This window comes from Syngnathus typhle, linkage group LG7, assembly GCF_033458585.1.
Source record: "Syngnathus typhle isolate RoL2023-S1 ecotype Sweden linkage group LG7, RoL_Styp_1.0, whole genome shotgun sequence".
Classification (NCBI taxonomy): domain Eukaryota; kingdom Metazoa; phylum Chordata; class Actinopteri; order Syngnathiformes; family Syngnathidae; genus Syngnathus; species Syngnathus typhle.
In genome coordinates, this window is record NC_083744.1 from 10,133,512 (window position 1) to 10,153,336 (window position 19,825).

Consider the following 19,825-nt stretch of genomic DNA (forward strand, 5'->3'; position numbering starts at 1 on the left):
TGACATAACGTACACGTTATACTTAATAATAGGTTGAATATTTCATTTCTTAAATCATGGAGACAAATTAATCAAATATACAAGTGCATTTTATTGAATGAGAGATCCGCATGCACTGTTGTCTGAGTACGTTTCAATGAAACGGTTGCATTCAACTCGCTCAGTTATTGGATCACGAACCACTTTATTATAAGAAAACGAACAAAAAAACAATAACGGTGATGACTGAGCATATAACTCCTCCCCCTTTGATCAATTTTCCCCGTTTTAATTGGCTGTTGGAAGCGTCACTCTTTATCTTCCCAGGGTAGGTTGCTCTGCACCTTTCAGATGCTCAATTGATGGGCGTCCGGAGCTTAAAGCGGATACGTCAACGCGCTTTATTAAAACTAAACAAAACCGCGCCGCATTTAGTTTGTAGAGCTTATTTGCGATCGTTTCACCCTTCACAAAGCTTGTCCATTTTTTTGCCGTGGCCAGCGGATTTGGACGACGCTGTACCCGCTTCATGACATTTTACCCTGAAAAGACGCGACTCGTCTACAGTAGCTCTAAATCATTTTGTTTTTTTCATTCTCCAGCGCTGATCTTCGTCCTTTATTGTCATCTCAAGGGAAAACACGGGCGCCGTCACAGTCATGGGTGAAATGCACCTGCCGTGGAATATCGAACTCGTTGGAGCATCGTGCAATTTTCATTGTGGATTTTAAATTGGACAATTGAATGTTTGGCTTGAAACGCGATGGCACATGCCCAGTTGTTGTGGTGCATGTGTAAAGTGTTGAGCTTGGAGCCGGGCGCGGTGACAGCTGAGTGCCCCTCCTCTCACGGGACTTGAATAAAAAGGCGCTCCCGTGCTTCCGTCTCACTTTCACAAGCTTTCCTCACTCAAGATGGAGCTGTGACATGTTGACATCTCTGCTCATTCGGTTACCTTCTCCTTTTACTCCAACGACGTGGGACATATGCTCTGCAAGTGTATGGCATCAAACTGTCGTCCGCTCCGTGACATTTCCACACAGATGATCCTGCAATCACCAGTGAACGCTTGAGCCACCGGGGGGATTTGCGTAGATTATCGCCAGACTGCTATTTTGTTCCCAGGGTCACACTCCGAAAGCGAATTTAGCGGCTTTTAACCAGCTGCCTTTTCCCCGTTGGCCCACGCAAGGTCGTGGGGCTTTGCAACATGAGAGCTGCAGGCGTGGTTGCAGCCCTGTGTGATCTCGTATAACGCTGTCAACGCGGGGGAAATGAGACTCCACTTGATTGTTCCCACGATGGAGGCAATAGTGGCTCGAGGAGTGTAGAGCCACGTTGGACATCGCGCCTGAGCCCATCCACACTCTCCTCTGGATCCCTTGTGTGTCTCTCTCTCTCGCTCTCTCTCTCTCGGGGTGCCCCCCGGAGGATGTTGGAGCGAGGATGTTGCGCTTCCCCGTGAAGAAGATCCGGAAGCAGTTTAAGCTGCTGCTGCTGCTGGTGCTGCTCACCTCCGCTGTGTGGTTCACCTACCTGCACATACACCAGGCCAAGACCATCAAACTCCACTTTAACTACGGGAAAGGTACGATCGAATCAGATGTGCAAGAGCGGTCTCACAAAGTGCGTTTCCCCCCCCACCCAAAAAAACCCCACAAACTCATGCCCAATTTGTGAAAAAAGCTATTCATTTAACTAAACAATGCAATTAAATTTTTATTTATTTATTTATTTATTTATTTATTTATTTATTTATTTATTTATTTATTTATTTATTTATTTATTTATTTATTTATTTATTTATTTATTTATTTATTTATTTATTTATTTATTTTAGAAATGGTGAGCAATAAAGAGCTGCAGTGAAATTAAGTGCTGTAGAATTATTTGCATTGTTGAAATGGATTACGGGAAACTTGACTTGAATATATGAGATGCCCCCGAAACACGGAAGGAGGGGGTCAATTTGCAAGAACCCTGTAATTTGGGGCTTTCATTGTGAAAATTTGGGTTATTTCATGCACAGTTCCTAATATTTCCTGAATGAGCTGACTGTTTTGAAGTTGGCATGATTTGAATTAGTCAACAAACATGGGAGGAGGTAAATATGTAAATTACTTAATTCAAGTTTAATTAATTTAATGAACAAATTCTCTTCTGAATCGTGTGGAAATTACTGGAAGTTAGAAAAGAGTTCCCAAGAGCTCTGAAAGAGTTTGATGGGGCAAATTGTGGAATCGGGAAAAAGTGGAGATTTGGGTCAGGTGGGAAATTGTTGCCTAGTTGTCCTGAATATGGTGAATATGTTAAAGTTTAAATAGTTTGAATCAGTAGAGAAATATACACAGAGTCGAGAGGCAAAGATTGCAGCGCAGAATATTGTGCGAATACTCTTCAAGACTCACCATGTTGGTTGGGTGGAGCTGACAGTGGCTTTTATTGCAGCCAAAAATACATCAGTGTAATTCAGTGCAGTTCTACACCACATTTCCTACACCAGCTATGCTCATTTGGGTTGTGCGTGCGCTGGTGCACATCCCAGCTGACTTTTGTGGAAAGGCGGCGACGAAAGAAACACACCTCTTCTTTTGCTTCCGTCATCCACTGCTCCAATTCTTGGTACATAATAAATGCACAGTGGCACATAGGGATCTTGTGCGCATTCAACATTCTAAGCACACGATCACACTTGCACACATATACAGTATGTGACCCGAGTGTCTGTTTCACCTCCCATACTTGCACCCTAAGAGGTTGGTTGTGGTGGTGATGAAGACCACTGGGGTCATGTTTGACTCTCCTGGTCTTTCCCGTTTTTAGTTCACTTTTGGTTGCTGCACACCGAGATGTATTTGTCTACAATTAGAATTCTCTATGCAGGCTAGAAGAGTGACCTTGTGCGCAAAGGCACTTCACAGTCTTGTAGTTGAACAGGCGCATCCTTGAGTTTTATGGGGATGGTTGTGGTCAGAGGTTGTATTGCATCAGAAGGTATTACGTTTGTGTTAGTAGTGGGTGGTATGTAAACAGCGGTGGTTAGCACAGCTGCACCTTGGGCAATTAGAATGGCTTTGACTTAACACATATGTGTTCTATGTCCGTTCAATTACGTTATGTGTGAATGTCATCATGCACAAACCACACCGCCTGCTCTTACTGGAGGTTTTGTTGAGGCCCCACCGATACAGCCAGCGACATGCTAGCCGTGTAGTCTCATCCTAAATGTGCAAATTTAGCTACATTTCAGATATAATGGAAAGGATTTACCTTTCACATTCATCTCTTCCGTTTGGTGGGTTTTGGAGCGATTGTTGGTGACAAATATACTCAGGAGGGGAGGGCCCTTCATTAGCTGGGCTAGCACATGAGAGCGATATCCTCACTTTTGCATCCTGTTTCTCTTCTGCCTTCAGCACTTGCCTTCTCTGCAAGATTGTAGAAAAAGGTCTCACCTCCAACTGCAGGATTCCTAGTCTTATAACCTTATACCCGACTCTGACTAGCCCATGTGACCGTATGGTTTTATGGCCTTAACTGAAATCAACTAATAGCTGTGCCAAGTGTACCATTGATAAGGGGAGCAGGGTGAAAGCAAAAAATGGTTACAGCAGCCCTGGCTCAAGTCACCTATCAAATCGTGGATGCCTAATCACAGAGGCCTAATCTAACAAGAATGTTAAGATTATAGAGAATGGATTCCAGGTGTTGCCAAAAATCACCACAGTTATTCAGTAAATAGATTTCTGACAAGCCTGCATCACACAGTTATCAGATGAAGCACAGGAAGAGGACGCATGTATCATAAGTGAACCCCCCCATCAAATAGTAAACGCAAAACTCACAGACTCTTGAAACAAAATAATCAGAGGTTTTATGATGCCGGTCACTGCAGCAAGCATGCCATTCAGACCGTATGAATGGTCCATCATTAACCTGCTGGTTCTTTTGACTGAGGAATGATTAAGATCATTCAGTGTGGATTGGAGCCTACTGCCGCAGGTTAATCATAAATGTATAATGTACCCACTCGCATTACGCATTTATCATGGAAGACTATCTAGTGCAGCTGTTGCTGTAAAGTGATACATGATGATTAAGATGTCCTTGAGTGTATATATACACAAGTGCGCGTACACACACACAATCATTTCCCTGTGTTACTTGTGATCACGAGTGCCCGCCCCAATGGCTGACTATGCTGTTGTATTTAAAAATAATTGCAGCCAAGAAGTATGAGCGATTGTAGTGTTTAAATAAAGCAAACCTTTTGCTTGGAAGACAAAGAGCAAAAGAAGTTTTGAAAAAGAGAGTTGTTGAAGAAATGAGGTGTGTCATTACATAACCTGATGTTTTGTAGTCGGCTACGGATTCAGAATGTAATGTTTGTAGTGCAAGGTACCAATGGAAAACATTTGAAGGTAAATCATTATCTCGTTGTGAACAATTCACCCAACGTCCTTTTGAAAGGCTCGTGAAACCGGCTGTTAATGGCGGAAGCTTTCCTTGCACTGCAGGTCGGTGTGTCTAATTTATTGCCTTCCATTAAGCTGGCATCTGAGCAGGTCAACTCACTTAACCTCTTACGAATAACATGTCCCCTTTTGCACCAACTGGTTTCTTAAGTGAAATGTAGCCATTATAAAGAATGGGCCTATAAGAAGTGTGTAAATATTCATATCGAGCTGTTTTGCAGTCCCTCCACATAAGTATTCATTGGTGCCTGATTTGGCAAGGGGAAAAAAATAAACTTCCTTTTCTCTTATTTGAACATAGAAGTCACAGCTTCACATCCGTTAGTTGTGAATCCGCTGCTTTTAATCTCGCACACTTTGTGTCTGAGGAGTCGATGGAGTGGAGCTTGGCGTTTTCGCAACCCTTACTCAGCCCAAATGCCCATTTTACACAAGAAAATTAGTATGAATTCTGAAATAACGATGACTGTCTCAATTTACTCTGAGTGAACTCTGGACCTCTTTAAGTAACACAAAGAGAGCTTAAGTACATTTCAACAGCATTATTCCTACATTATAGTAAGTAATTTGCTGACATTCAGTGGTGGATGAATTGTGGTTGTCTAGCAACGCGTAGTTTAATTCCTTTTAAGAAAATTGTACCAAGCCCAAGAATATAATTGCTATGTCAGGGTGTAATTCATATGATTTAAACTTGCCCAAAGATACACTGTGACGTGGAGGAAAAAAAAACATATTTGAGATGCTTGTTTTTGTCCACAGTCTGAAGTGATTCACATTTCACCCATGTGCTGAATTGTGGCTAAGTTTAGTCAACAACATATCGCAGAACTTTGAGAGGAAGCCTTCTTGCTCTTTGCTGATTAAATTTTCAAGGCGAACCTTTTCACTCAAAACAATTTGAGTGTGAATATTCTAACCTAAGTTAACACACATGTATAATGGCTATATATTTTCGTCTTCATCGTATTTTTTTTTAGGTGGGCGTAATAGCTTTTAAAGTGTTCTCTCTTTTTCAAACAGGTTTTTAAATGTGGACTAAACACGACACATTTTTATTTCGCTTTTATAAATGAAAATGATTCAAGGTTATTAAAATTAGTGTTTTACTTTTTTTAAAGCAAGGTTTATGGAATACACACCTTTGTGAGTTTCCAATAATGCACTAGGAAATCAAAGATTTGAATCTCTGCTTTGGCACTCTAGTTTGCATCTCTCACTGTGCTTTGGAGTTTTATTGCCCTCCCACACCCTAAAGACATCCTTGTTAGGTTAATTGAAGACTAAAAAAAATAATCTAAGTGTTAATGTTGTTTGTCTATATGTGCCCTCCAACTGGCTGACCACCAATCTGCCTTTTGACCAAGGTCATTTTGGACTGGCTCCAGCACAACATTGACCCCAATGAGGACAAGCACTAAGAAATGAATAGACAGATGTAAATGTTTCCTTGGTTTCCTCGGTTAGGATAATTTGTTAAATTATAGTAATGAAAATTCAGAAGTCAGCACAAGCTTTTACCCGTCTTACAATATCTACTCCGTATTTAACATGTGAATAAAATCGGTTGAAATTTTAGTACTGAGCATTTTCAAAAAGGGCCCTTTGCATTTCCGTCTATTTTCATAAAAAAAACCAACAACAACTCCAATCTATTTAGACTGGAGAAGCCTTTTAAGTATATCAACATAGCTTTCTGAATGTGCGCTAGCTCCACCGACCTTCTATTTAATCAGAATTTAAATGAGGAATGTGTTGGCAGGCAGCACAGCAGTCCATATTAGATGAGTGGCACATTTATGTGACCGCCCAGCTGCACAACAGCCCCCCTGTCTTCAAGCATCAACAGGTCTTCTGAGGAGGAGGAGGGGGTGGCAGTAGAGGAGGAGGGTGGTTGTGAATGCCTCATACAGGCTTCCATTGATTAAGCATCACATATAGAAGTAAACGCGCATAAATGCAAAACAGCTTAACTATGTTGTGAAATATCTTATATAGTAAAATGTGACTTCTTTAACACAAATAAAGTCTGCTTGGTTGTGCAGGGAGAAACCTACTGGAAGGTTATTTCTTTTGCCACAGCTGAGGCAGATTTTATCGAGCATCGTGAAATCTATAATAAAATGTCGCTGTATTTGGCATATCAGTATAAAGCTGATTTACAAATACCTCATTCACACAAAAGGACACATTGTTCAAAAATTAAAATTGATGTACTTGAAGTTGCATTGCAACAGCAATGTCTGCTGGCTGCCTTGCTGTCATAGCAACCATGCCCTCTGATGTCACCTTTCCTAATTTTAGCTCTTGTAGCTCTCATGGTTGGTCAGCTTTACCTCTGTGTTTGTTGAATGCTAAATTAAATCCTTCATACTTTTACTGCAACTCATGTTGAATATGCTGGTTCCATAACTCCTGCACAGAAGCGATTTATTAAACCTAAAGATCAAACTGAGGATTAATTTATCTTTCAAAACATTCCTGCCTGTTGATATGAAATATGAATGACAATTCTCACCTCCATGCAGATGCTGTAACACCAGAGGTGAGCAGAACAAATGTTTTCTCTTGAGCCACAAACACGTATTTGTTGTCAGGGTTGGTAAATATCTCACAGGCCCAGTGATGGGAATTATTCATGCACTTTTGTTTTGGTCTTACACTTGAACTGATTTATTTAATGGCCAGGTGTACGACACAGGAAACACAATTACCTGCAAAGTTTGTCATGAGAGTGATGATGGTAGTTGAAAACAAATTGGTTTCCTTTGGAAGGTCTTATCCTGGTTGCATATACAAATACAAATGTTCCAAACTTCCATTTTGTTCAAATGTTTTTTTTTAATGTCACAGCAGATGCACTTTTCATCATAGTCAAGCATGTTAAGGAGGTCAGTTATTCTGGAGTGTGGCCTTTGCTTTGAGTAAAGTAAACCCAAGACATGTTCCACATTAGGAAAGGAATAATTTGATCCAATAAAAAGCTGAATGGGTAGAGTAGTTGTCTAGGAGTGTTGAGAACCACTGGAAGCCCTCCAGTGCTCCAAGAAAGTGACTCTCTTGAAAGAGATGGAATCTAGTTTCCATGTGATGAAAAAGAACAGCGGCAAATTGGAGAGAGGAGAACAGAGGAAAACAACTGAAGTTCTCAGTGAAAAGTAATTTCCTGGAAAGTCACATTTTATATATTAGGTAAGCTTCTCATGGGTTGGAAATTGTTAGGCTACATGGTTCAAGTGACAGAATTATGATGTTTTTTCTTTTCCCTGTGGCCAACAATTAATTAAACTAAAGGAAGCAACCAAGCTATTTGTCACGTTTCCAGCTAATTTCCACTGAGCTTTTAACTGACGAGTTCACACTCCCCACCGAACGTTCATAAAAATACATTGTTGCATGAAATAGATGTGGACCACGAGAACCTCTGTCAAATCCTAAAGAGTCAGACAGTGGGAACAGATGATAGAAAATGTATTATACCGTGGAAGAGTAATTTAATCAGAAGCAGCTGAATCTCAAAGGTCTCATTTGGTTGAAAGGTCACTTTCATAAGAGTCACCATGAGGGAATTTGTCCAATGTTTGATTGGATTGAAGCGCTGTAGTAGTTAGTGAGGCCTGTCATAGACTCACCAATAAATTATGTGACCCACACAGTAAATATCGCTGTTGGTGATTCTAATGTGAGGATGAAGGAAACTCATTTCCCGTGCTTGGATAGCTGAGCTGCCTGGCTCAAGTGGAGACAAACTATAGGGATTAAGAGGAATTGTGTGCTATTTATATGCATTTCCCCCCCCTAATATGAATCATGACATGAATCATAAAACAATCAATCGGAGCCTTAGACCCGATTTCTTCCGTAATCTAAATGTGTTGGCATACTGAAACTGAGTTGTCAAAATCCTGTCCTTCCAGCATTGTGGAATCACATCACTGATGACTGATCTCATCCTATAAGAATGGAAATCCAGAGGACCAACAACTGACATTTCCTTCCATCTTTAGTCCAACAAGATCAAGAAACCGTGTCTCCCGTGTCTTTGTTGTTTACTTTCTTGGTCTGGTGCACATATTATGGTCACACGACTGCATTTCACAAATATACATATAAATTAGGCCAGTATTTGAATGGGTGGTTAAGTGAAAAGTGTATGAACTAGCACAGCATGTGTTAAACCATAGGTGTCAAACTCAAGGCCCGGGGGCCAGATATGGCCCGCCACATCATTTTATGTGGCCCGCGAAGACAAATTTTGCATCAACTTTGTGTCATTACTAAGATTACAAATTGTCTTCACTTTTAAAAAATAGACGTTGCTAGAAATTTGTATTACTATTTGTCTTTTTAAAATATCTAAACAATTTTTACTAGTCTCTTATTTCAAAACTAGTTATTCATCAGTTTGTTGTGTATCCTATGTGTATATAGAAGACGTTGACAGCCATAATGGCCCTCCGAGGGAAACTATGACTATGACCCGTGTTAAACTGTGGAAATGTATTTTGTCCCAGTCTGGCTAATAAACCATTCACAAGAAAGCAGTTCTACCTTTTGGGAGTAAATGTTTTATTTCTTATTTTGTGTGCTTCGCTACCCTTTTCTGTCCTTCGGCACTTTGGCCTCAGTGTTTGGGTGAGCGGTAGAGGAAGCAGCTGAACGTCAGGCTGGCAGGCACCCTGCACCCAGGGAGTAGAACAACGCTGACGATTTGATGACCGTCACACAGAACTGAAAACGATGCGTCAAGAGAGGATATTCCGGTAGCTGTGGCTCGTAATTAACTCTTGGTGGTACATGTGTACATGCGGAGCCATATTCTGAAAAGGAACTGATGTAAGCAGTACCCTCAAAAAGTCTTGTCATGCAAAATAATTGTTTTTGCCCTTTTCCTGAGGTAAACAACTAGCTTGTGATGTTGCATGGTAGGGGTCAATTAGTCTTGGTTGGAATGAAAAACATTTTTTAAAATGGCTTCATTATTAACGTTATTTTATTGAAGCAGCCAACAGTAACATCAAAAATGATAACAGGAATGCAGCATACAGTGCACCCCCTTTAAAATATCAGCTTGTGATTCATTCCGGATTGTAAAGGGGAAACATTTCCAGATTTTTGATGATGATTTTACTTTAAGTGTTATTCTAATATCCACAGATTAAGGGCTTGCTAGCGCAGGGTTTGGTGTACTGGCTCAATGACAAGGCAAGGTCATTTTAGTGCAATGATGTAAATGAAACACCTAAAGCGAAATGAAAAATAGAAAACAAATGTACAGTTAATTTTTTGACAGTTTGTACAAACACATGTGATTACTAGAAATCCTTCACCCTCCAAACACATAGCATCTGATTCATAACAACTTGAATGTACCACAGCATTGTTCACCACCAGGTTTAATGACATTGAACTGTCAAAACTGTCCAAAGAGATTGCATTATGTCAAGAGTCAATGTAGCTTTACAGCAGATATTTGACAATGATAAAGCACGAACCTGTGTTTTGTTGGCAGATTCATATTTACAGTAACAGTTGTATAAATCCATTTGTATTCCCTGGTTTATAGCAGTGGAACACAATACATATGCTTGTTTGCAAAAACTTCAGACCAGATTAATTATTGCATGTTTTTACATAATTAGCATAAATAATTTAGGTAGCTATAGATACTAAACGCCCTACTGTAATACGAAGAATAAAACCAATAATAAAATCAAAACAGTAATAAAAACAATTAAAAAAAAACCAATATGATCAAGGAAAAACTACTGTAAAACCAATTTGACAATACTCCTAAAGCTTACACAATGTAAACTGATCCTGCTGATGGATCCAGAGGAGTTGGGTGTTCATTACCATGCAGAAAGTGTAGGCGCTGAGAAAGAACGCCAGAGTGAGAGAGGAGGTGAGAAATGTCAGTGAGGCAGAATTGCGGTAATCGTATTGACTGCGGACGGGCATGATCCAGGTCCTGTCAGGATTTGTCAGCTTCTCCGTACTTTACCTTTACGGGGGGGGGATTTTCTTTCATGGGGTCTGTGTGCAGCTTCGGGCGGTATCAGCTCTGGTGTTGCTCTTCTGTAAGCAATTCATAGCTTGGTGGAATTCAATCAATCACCCAAAAAGTCCAAGTCTATGTGCTTCCCATTGCTCTCAATGAACTTTCTTTGCTAGTGGTTAATAGAGAAAAAGTCATGTCTGTTTGAGGCAAAGCTGCATTTTGGAATCAGCTTTGCAGAGTTTTCTTTGACCAGTCCTCGTACAAAAAAGTCCGCACATTGATGTGATAAATTCCATAGACCGTAACATGGCTGTCACATTCCAAATATTGGCGTTTTCCCTTTTTAAAAACATTTACATTGCTTTTTATGTTTTTTATTTGCTGTCGTAGATTCTGTTGTCCGGGCTGAATCAAAATGAGATCATTTTTCATCTGCCTGCTGTGTGCTTCGTTTAATATTCTAAGACAGACAATATTGTTTCAACGGTGTTCACATATTTAAATCATCACATACTGCCCAAAGTCAGCTGGGATCGGCTCCGGCTCGCACGCGACTCTTGCGAGGATAAACTATGCTCCTATCCTTGAACGTTTTCATCTGATGTGCCAAAGCAAAACCCTGTTGAATTTGAATTTCTGATTAAAAATGTTGCTCTGTCATCTGTATTGTTTTATGACTACAATACTTATTTGTGGATTAGATCTGGGTAGCAGTTGCCAGGTCTCACAGGAAGGCAACCCAAACATGAATCATGCCTATTCTTCTGTTGAATCTTCTCTGTTGAACTGCCACATTACAGCATTTCACCATGCACTTCGTCAAAGGACAGAAGACGAGCTGAATGTGACTCGCATGTTTGTGTGTGTGCTTGTACAACAGCGCACATTGAATGTCAAGATCAGATTCTTTTATATCTTCTACAACTCCACTCAGATATTTAATGGTTCTCGCAGCAGCACAGACAGTTGGTAGAAAACCACATTTTTGAGAGGTGGTCCACTCACGCTGCTGTTAGCAACCAACAGAAAAAGGAAGGTCATGATGAAACAAATACAGTACATGAAGTTGGCCAACAGTATTAAAAAAATAAAATCTTTCTTTGGATTATTCTAGTGCTTTGTACAGTTTTAGTAAGTTGATGGATCTCCCCTGAATATTTTTTTTTCACTGCTACTATATTCATTGTCACATTTGTAATTATTTTTACCTTTATTTACGGACAAAGAGCAGTACTCTTTCAAAGACGGAACTAAGTCATGCAAATTAGGAAATACATTGATGAGAAACAAAATGACTGCCTTAAAAATATTAGTGCTCTTTTTGATGAACAAACTGTCCACTTCCCTTTGGCACATATTTATTTCCTCTCATGTTGGCATAGAATGCACTGGACATGGGAGTCAACCATCTGCTGTGGTGTATTCAAGTGCATATTTTTTGGCTCAGGCACAGGAGACATGAGGTCACAACGTCACACTATAGTTGGTCGCTGGCTGCTAGTCTTTGACATTGTTCTGGTATGTTTTTGCACTGTGACAAAGCCGTGAACAGTACATTGCAATGAGCCAGGTAGTTTATACTATCAGCGGATGTATTCGAAGGAGAAGTTGGTGCGCACGGTATGCTGATGATCCTGTAATTGTAGACGAAGTGGATTTGTAATACGTGTCAACTACGTGTCAGCTCTCTATCAGCCATGATTTACAACTGTTCTCAATGAATCTCTGTGCAAAGGCAGAGTATTTAGAATATTTGTACTCACGATGCTCATCAGTTTGTATCATCTGTTTGTAGTTACTGCTTATGAGTGATGACTGCTTAAATTTCCCCGATTGCAATAAAAGGAGTGTTAATAGTGACTGGTCGATCCAGGCTGTAAACGACACTGCAGCTTTCAAATTAGTTGATCACTGGAAAGTCTGCTGATTTTGTGGACTTGATTGGTTGCTTGAGTGGTTGAAGCTTGAAGCGGCGGAGGTCAAACGAAATAGAAACCCTCTCTACAATCAAATGAGGCATTAATTCACTCTCAAATAGTTTTCAGTTTAAAGAATATTAGTGATGTTATTGGAGAATACTAATTAATATCTTCCTCTATGGCAAGCTTTAGCTTTTATAGTCCATGTAAAAAAACAACAAAAAACACTAGACAAAACTTTTTCCTCTTTTCAATCACCCCCATGGCTCAATAAAAGTTATTTCCTGAAGATTCATGATTCAGCATATGTGCATGAAATAATGGGACCCACACTGGGCATAGAAATCATTATTTACAAAGTTGCTTTCATTTCCTCCATTCTCAGCAGAGGTGTTGATTGTCCCAAAAGGAAAGCAACGGCATTACTGCTTTTAGGACCAGCTCTGATTGGAAAAAATAAATAAATATGGCAGCCAGTTAAAAAATAAATTTACCTTGGTAGGCAAAATCAGCTGTTGTATTGCTAATTGAATGGAAGAAAATCATTTTTAAAAATTAGTCATGCGGGCACACTGAGTGGCCCCGGAGATTACATTTGATTCTATCGACATGAAAATAACAGAGAGCTTTTGAGATAACAGCAGTGGAAAGCGGTTATCAAAACCGTGTTTATAGAGTGGTTTGTTTCACAGGAGGCAACGCTGATAATATGCAGGTGCTGTAGTTGGTAGCATATTTGAGACGATGCAGTGCTGATTTATTACAACGATAAATGAAAAAGGGTGAAAAACAACCAAAACATGAGGAAACAGACCAAGATATGGTGCTGAGCTACATCTTTTTGCAATTTGCTCTTTGCATCACATATAAATCCCTTATCCCTGTTATTAATTTTTCTTATTTCTTTCATCTGTATGACATGTATTAGCATGCGTATTTCTCTATCTATTGAAATTTGACCTTAAATGTACTCATATTTCTGGAGAATGCCACTTCGCAAGCCTCTGGAGGTTTTTTTCGACATTCTCCATCACATTTATTTAATCTATGTACATTTTAAATGTTTTTATATGTGGAAACAAACAAACAAACAAACAAACAAACAAACAAACAAATGTTGCTGATACGCTGTGTGTGATTCAGGGTGAGTAAAAGCACCAAAGTGATGGTGATAATACTGTTGGTAGACTATCTGGAGTATCTTCCAAGAATGTGGGTGATTAGACATTTTGAATAAATTCTATGAAGTCATTGCGAAACAATGATTGCTGTTCAAGGAAACTGTCATTTGTATGAAATCTGCTTTCATGGACAATATAATGTAATGTAAAGGAGAATTTATCAGTTGTATTCCGATGGCTTCTCAACCTGTGGTTTGCGTGCTCTTTTTTTTTCTTTTTTCTCCCCACTATGTTGTTTCCCTACCTTTTACGCACTATGCCATGCTTGCAATGGTCATGTAGAATTTCGCACTTGTGCTCACTGCAGGCCCCACTCCCCCTGGATTGTACCCCCACTGGTATACCCCCCTCGCTGGCACACCTCTCTCATTCAAGCTCTTTCTGCTCATTCATAGGCTACAAGGGAATCGTTATTTGCTGCCTTTATTCCATTCCTTCCGGAGAAGTGTCAATCTGCATCTGTGGGGATCACATGCACCCATAATTTCTCGTGTGAATACCTCCCATTTCAGCTGCTTTAGAGCTTGGAAGCGCTCAGATGTGTCCTCCAAATTGCATTTGGGAGGAAAGAGACAACAAAAGGAAATGGCGCATTATCAGGCTTTAGTTGTCACTTGAAATGAGTTTTAAAAAGGGGCTTGATGTATAATACCCCATGACATTGCACTATGGCGAGCTACGTATTGCTTTTCAACCAGAATGTGTTAATGTTTCTCTGCCACAAACATGGTCTTTTTATGTTCCTCCTGGTAATGATGTCAGCTACTGGTATAGAAACGTGTGAAAGCATAGCATTGATGTGCTGAACTTCAGTCAAGGTTTGTACAAATGAAGTCAGGGCAAGAGTTTGTGTATACGTGTGTGTGTGATACTTTGCACTCAAGCAGTCATACACATGACAGGTAAACCACCTAAAGTCCACTGTGGCGTTCACCTGTCAGCAGCTTGACTCGTAGCTGCATGTAAGTTGGCAAATCACACGTGCACGCGCAAACACATGCTCATGCACACACACAAACTTGCACTTGACAGAGAATTTCTGACAATTTGGTTTCGTGGGCTCATGACAACTCTTTGCTGCCCTCAGCAACATCAACACGTCCTTCATATCAAGTCGACGCTCCCCTCCACTGGGATTCGAATGTCCACAATGTTAAATAAGAGCTCTGTCAGCTCCAAAAATAAACCAAACATATCTCCCTGGAATGGAAAATGTTCTGTGTATTGTTAAACATGTTGTATTCTGCCCATGAATAAAACTATATGCTTTAAGCATATATTGAGATTTTTTTTTTAAATACCAGTATCGCAGCACGGCAACCCTCATGAGGATAAGCGGTTCAGATAATGGATGGATGAAAAATGACGTGTGCATGAGCCACAATAATATGATCACCTGCAAAACCGAGCTAGAAATCCTCATGTACACCTGATCTACCTGACAATTGTCCCCCAAACTACATTAAGACATTGCTAAATCAAATTTCCTTACCAAATAACAATGGCAAAAAAACAAACCGACATAATCATATTTGATTGTTACAACAGTGAAAAAAAGGTAAGTTAAAATGCAGTATAAATATTAGAGTAAAGCTAAAACTAGATTGTTTTGACAAAGTAATAATAGCACGCGAAATTGTCTGTATCTCCCAGGATTCCTGGCGGAATCTCTTTTTATAATAGCCATGAATCACTGATTGGGAGATTGGGGTGTCAGGAGGGCTTCGGGGGCAGTGTGGCCATGTCGTTGCTGCACGCAATCATGTGTTAACTCTTTGGGCCTTCAGGGAGTTCAAACGTCAAGATGTATTTGCAGCAGGAATGTAATTAGACTGTAAGTGTGTGCTGGTGGCTATATATGGAAATGCTCCTGGGGGTGAAGACTTTTTCTGTAATTACTTTCATTAATGTTACTTTCCACAAATGTACTTGTTAGGGATTAAAGACAAGATTGTCATATAACAATTACAACTCAAATGGAGGGAGGAGAATGCAGTTAGGTGTTTTATCATTACTAAGGAGGCCGTGTAAACAAATGCTGGAGGTTAAGTCTTGTTTAAAATAAGATAAATATAAAAGCAATGAGTCATGCACTAACTAATGAAATAATGTCTTAATGAAGCTTTTGTGGATATTCGTTTGGAATGTCGCAGAAAAAAAACATCAGCTTTTTTTTTTATGTCAATGTCTAAACTGATTTGTTCATGTTGACTGGCGAGGCTAGGATTTATTTTCTTTAGGGATGCCATGTGGCCAAGGATATCTCAGGGGGTCCATTCATTCGTTTATTGTATGTTTGTGTGGGGACTGGGAGAAATGTGCAGAAAAATTCCAGCAAACTACCCAAAAATCAATAATTTGGCCATGCACCTAGAGGATTCAAATATGGATGGATGGATGGATGGATGGATGGATGGATGGATGGATGGATGGATGGATGGATGGATAGATAGATAGATAGATAGATAGATAGATAGATAGATAGATAGATAGATAGATAGATAGATAGATAGATAGATAGATAGATAGATAGATAGATAGATAGATAGATAGATAGATAGATAGATAGATAGATAGATAGATAGATAGATGGATGGATGGATGGATGGATGGATGGATGGATGGATGGATGGATGGATGGATGGATGGATGGATGGATGGATGGATGGATGGATGGATGGATGGATGGATGGATGGATGGATAGATAGATAGATAGATAGATAGATAGATAGATAGATAGATAGATAGATAGATAGATAGATAGATAGATAGATAGATAGATAGATAGATAGATAGATAGATAGATAGATAGATAGATAGATAGATAGATAGATAGATAGATAGATAGATAGATAGATAGATAGATAGATAGATAGATAGATAGATAGATAGATAGATAGATAGATAGATAGATAGATAGATAGATAGATAGATAGATAGATAGATAGATGGATGGATGGATGGATGGATGGATGGATGGATGGATGGATGGATGGATGGATGGATGGATAGATGGATAGATGGATAGATGGATAGATGGATAGATGGATAGATGGATAGATGGATAGATGGATAGATGGATAGATGGATAGATGGATAGATGGATAGATGGATAGATGGATAGATGGATAGATGGATAGATGGATAGATAGATAGAATCTATCGATCGATCGATCGATCGATCGATCGATCGATAGATTTTATTGATCCCCGGAGAGAAATTCAGGAGCCAGCAGTTAGATACAGAAACACACAGATAGATAAACAGATAGACAATATACTAACATAATATTAATAAATAACAAATAGATCAAATAATAAATAAATAGATCAAATTACACCGTGGGGGTGTTTCAGTTCAAATCCACATTTATATGAAAACGTGAAAGAATTGGGCTGGGGTCAGGCCCCTCAAGTTCTTCCCCACCAATGCAACTTTACTTTTTATGGAGCATTTATTGTGCAGCGGGGCCTTTCCTAAAATTGCATATAAGACAAGCAAGCATTCAACACTCACAATTCACAAAAAAGCCTACCCCTAGTCATTTGTCAAAGAACTCAGCATGACTAAACATGATAATAGAATTCAAATCAACAATGGAAAATCAATGTGTTTCAATGTGCCTTGCAGCAGTTACCCCCCACCAGTTGATGAGCATAACCCTTCATCATTTAAAAAAGTTCCCAGGTGTGATGCTAAAGAGCTGTTACATGCTTTTGTCACATTACCCCAAGGAGAATTGCATTATAGTACATGATATTACCGATTACACTTGTCAGTAAGTGTAGCAAATATGCATGTGGCACATGGCAACATAGTATTATCAACTGCAGCATCCCCACCTTCTTGCTAAAGCTAATTTATGTGGCTTTTGGCTTTGACATGGTTGACAAAGTGTAGTCAAGCAACTATTTGCAAATGGTAGATCTTTGCCCAACGTAGCTGCCAAGTCGTGGGCTGACGAACTTTGTGTGAGGACACATTTATGTATGTACATGATTCCTGAGCACCCTTGGCGACCACATGGTTCCACCACTGATGTTGACTGGTTTAGTTTGCTGTCTACATTGTAAATTGTTAAGGGGCTGCTCTCTCAGAATTGTGTGCCAGTCTCTTGGGGTAAAATGAAGGAAGATAATTGAATAAAAAAACGCAACGGTCCCCGAAGATGTCCGTTCTATATGCCAGATGGCCAGTCCAGCCCTGTTCTCAGCTGCTAAAATCAAATTGACATTCCCCCAATTGACCTAAGTCCAAACAGACATAGACATGTACCGTATTTTCCGCACTACAAGGCGCACCTAAAAACCTCCAATTTGGTCAAAAGTGTGCCTTATAATCAGGTGCGCCTTATATATGACCAATATTGAGCCACTACAGCAGGCGTGTCCAAAGTCCGGCCCGCGGGCCAAATGTATATATCTTATATATGGACAACGTTTTAAAATGGGCCATTCATTGAAGGTGCGCCTTATAATCCGGTGCGCCTTATATATGGACAAAGTTTTAAAATGGGCCATTCATTGACGGTGCGCCTTATAGTGCGGAAAATACGGTACTTCTCAGAGTGAAAAGTATGGGCCGAGTGTCCACCAAACTTGTACTCCAAATTCATCGTATCCCTTTTCTACCTGCCTGAAAAGTTGGGCACAGCAGAACATCAGAGGATATGTGCTCTGATGCGTGTGGACTGTCAGTAAGTGTGAGCAGAATGGGCGAGAGCTTTTGCAGACTTGGCTTCTCTGAGTGACAAATGAGCCATTAAAAAAAAAACCCGACAACTTTATATTCTGGGAGAATCCTTTGCTTTAGTAAGAGTGACTAGTTAACAGTCTTGAACATTTTTTTTTTTTTTTCATAAAATGTGTGCAGCAAAGCAATCCCCGCTAATCCCTAATGTGTCACATTTTTAACACATTCGGTGAGTCGCTATGTTTCATGGCACTCCAAAGTTGGACTGCTCCTCCAGAAAACACTCTCTGGCTCTGACTCGATTCCTTGGCTCGGAACTCCGACGTCCTGGCATCCGTTCGTGAGTGCACAAGCGTGACATTGACTCGCACAGAGAGAGCTCTGAGTTCTCCCGCCGGGTGTGCCCTCTGTGGCTCTTTGCCGTCACCACCCCCTCACGCACACTGAGTGGTACACAGACGGTGCAATGCTAGAGGAAGGAAACTCTGATGATGCAACTGCGGGTTTATGGCTCGCATGATGAGACGATAACAGTGATCTCATTGCTTTCTTGTCTGCCCGCACTGTACACCAAATTAGATTGTTTACGATTTGCTCTTGCGCAATGCATAGTGTGTAGAGCCTACGCCTGTCTTCTTCTATTGTTGTTTAAGTAGTGACCAGTGCTGGGGAGAAATATAAGCTTTGAGTTTTAAACTTGCCGTGACCAGATGGTGTCTTCTACCCTGACATTATGTTTTGAGACATTTCGAAAGTCTCTAGGTAGTCAGTAGGTACTGTATTTATTATTCTGATTAGTTTTCACTTATTTCTCGCCTTACTGAACGGTCCCACCTGACACTAATGTCCTCCAATAAGTGTATAGCAGAACGTAGCACTTGAAAAATGTAATGTCCTTCATGGTATAAATACGATTCAGCCAGAAAAGAGCTTCTGCCACACACCGAAGCACCTCGACTGTCGCACAGCTCCGCAAATTGCTATGATCAGCTGATGGTCAGCAGCTGGCTTTGGTGCGATTCAAAATTGGAATCGCTGGTGAACAGCGCCTGAAATATAACAGCAAAAAAAAATGCACATGAATGCACAGTCGTCCCCCAAAATATATTTCTGGTTCTTTATATGAGACAGGCAGCCGGAGCAGTGCTGCACCAACACAATCAAGGCTTCTCTCCTTTATTAACACCTGAACCCTCTTTGTGTGGTCAATCACATCTCACTTGACAATTGGCACCACATTTCACATAATACAGCACAGTGCAGCAAAATAATTTTTCCGTGGTGGTCCACTTCAGTTCCATCACTCATCTGGCAAGGAGCCTTAAAGGATTCTAATGTTTTAATTGACCAATCTTTAGCTGATTTATTATTAATCATAAACAAGTAACCATCACTGATTAAAAAAATATTTCAAATGATGTTGTATCGAATGTATTATTTCTTTGCGAAATTATTTCTACCTATGTTGCAATTTAACTGTAACCTAACAAAAAATATTGTTTTGAAGAAGGCCTGAAGTTTACGAAATCCTTTAGGTGCATATAGGAATAACCAAAATGACACATTTTATTTGGTA

At 40.0% G+C, this 19,825-nt stretch overlaps 1 protein-coding gene across 1 annotated transcript in view; it reads left to right on the forward strand.

Moving 5' to 3' along the window:
- Window positions 1–314: 314 nt before the first annotated feature.
- The window catches only part of b4galnt4a (beta-1,4-N-acetyl-galactosaminyl transferase 4a), an 89,195-nt gene continuing 69,684 nt past the window's right edge, over window positions 315–19,825 (forward strand). The window contains exon 1 of the mRNA XM_061283771.1: window positions 315–1,567. Within this exon, the coding sequence (XP_061139755.1) occupies window positions 1,426–1,567 (142 nt within the window). The 5' untranslated portion in view covers window positions 315–1,425. The remainder of the gene's footprint in view (window positions 1,568–19,825) is intronic.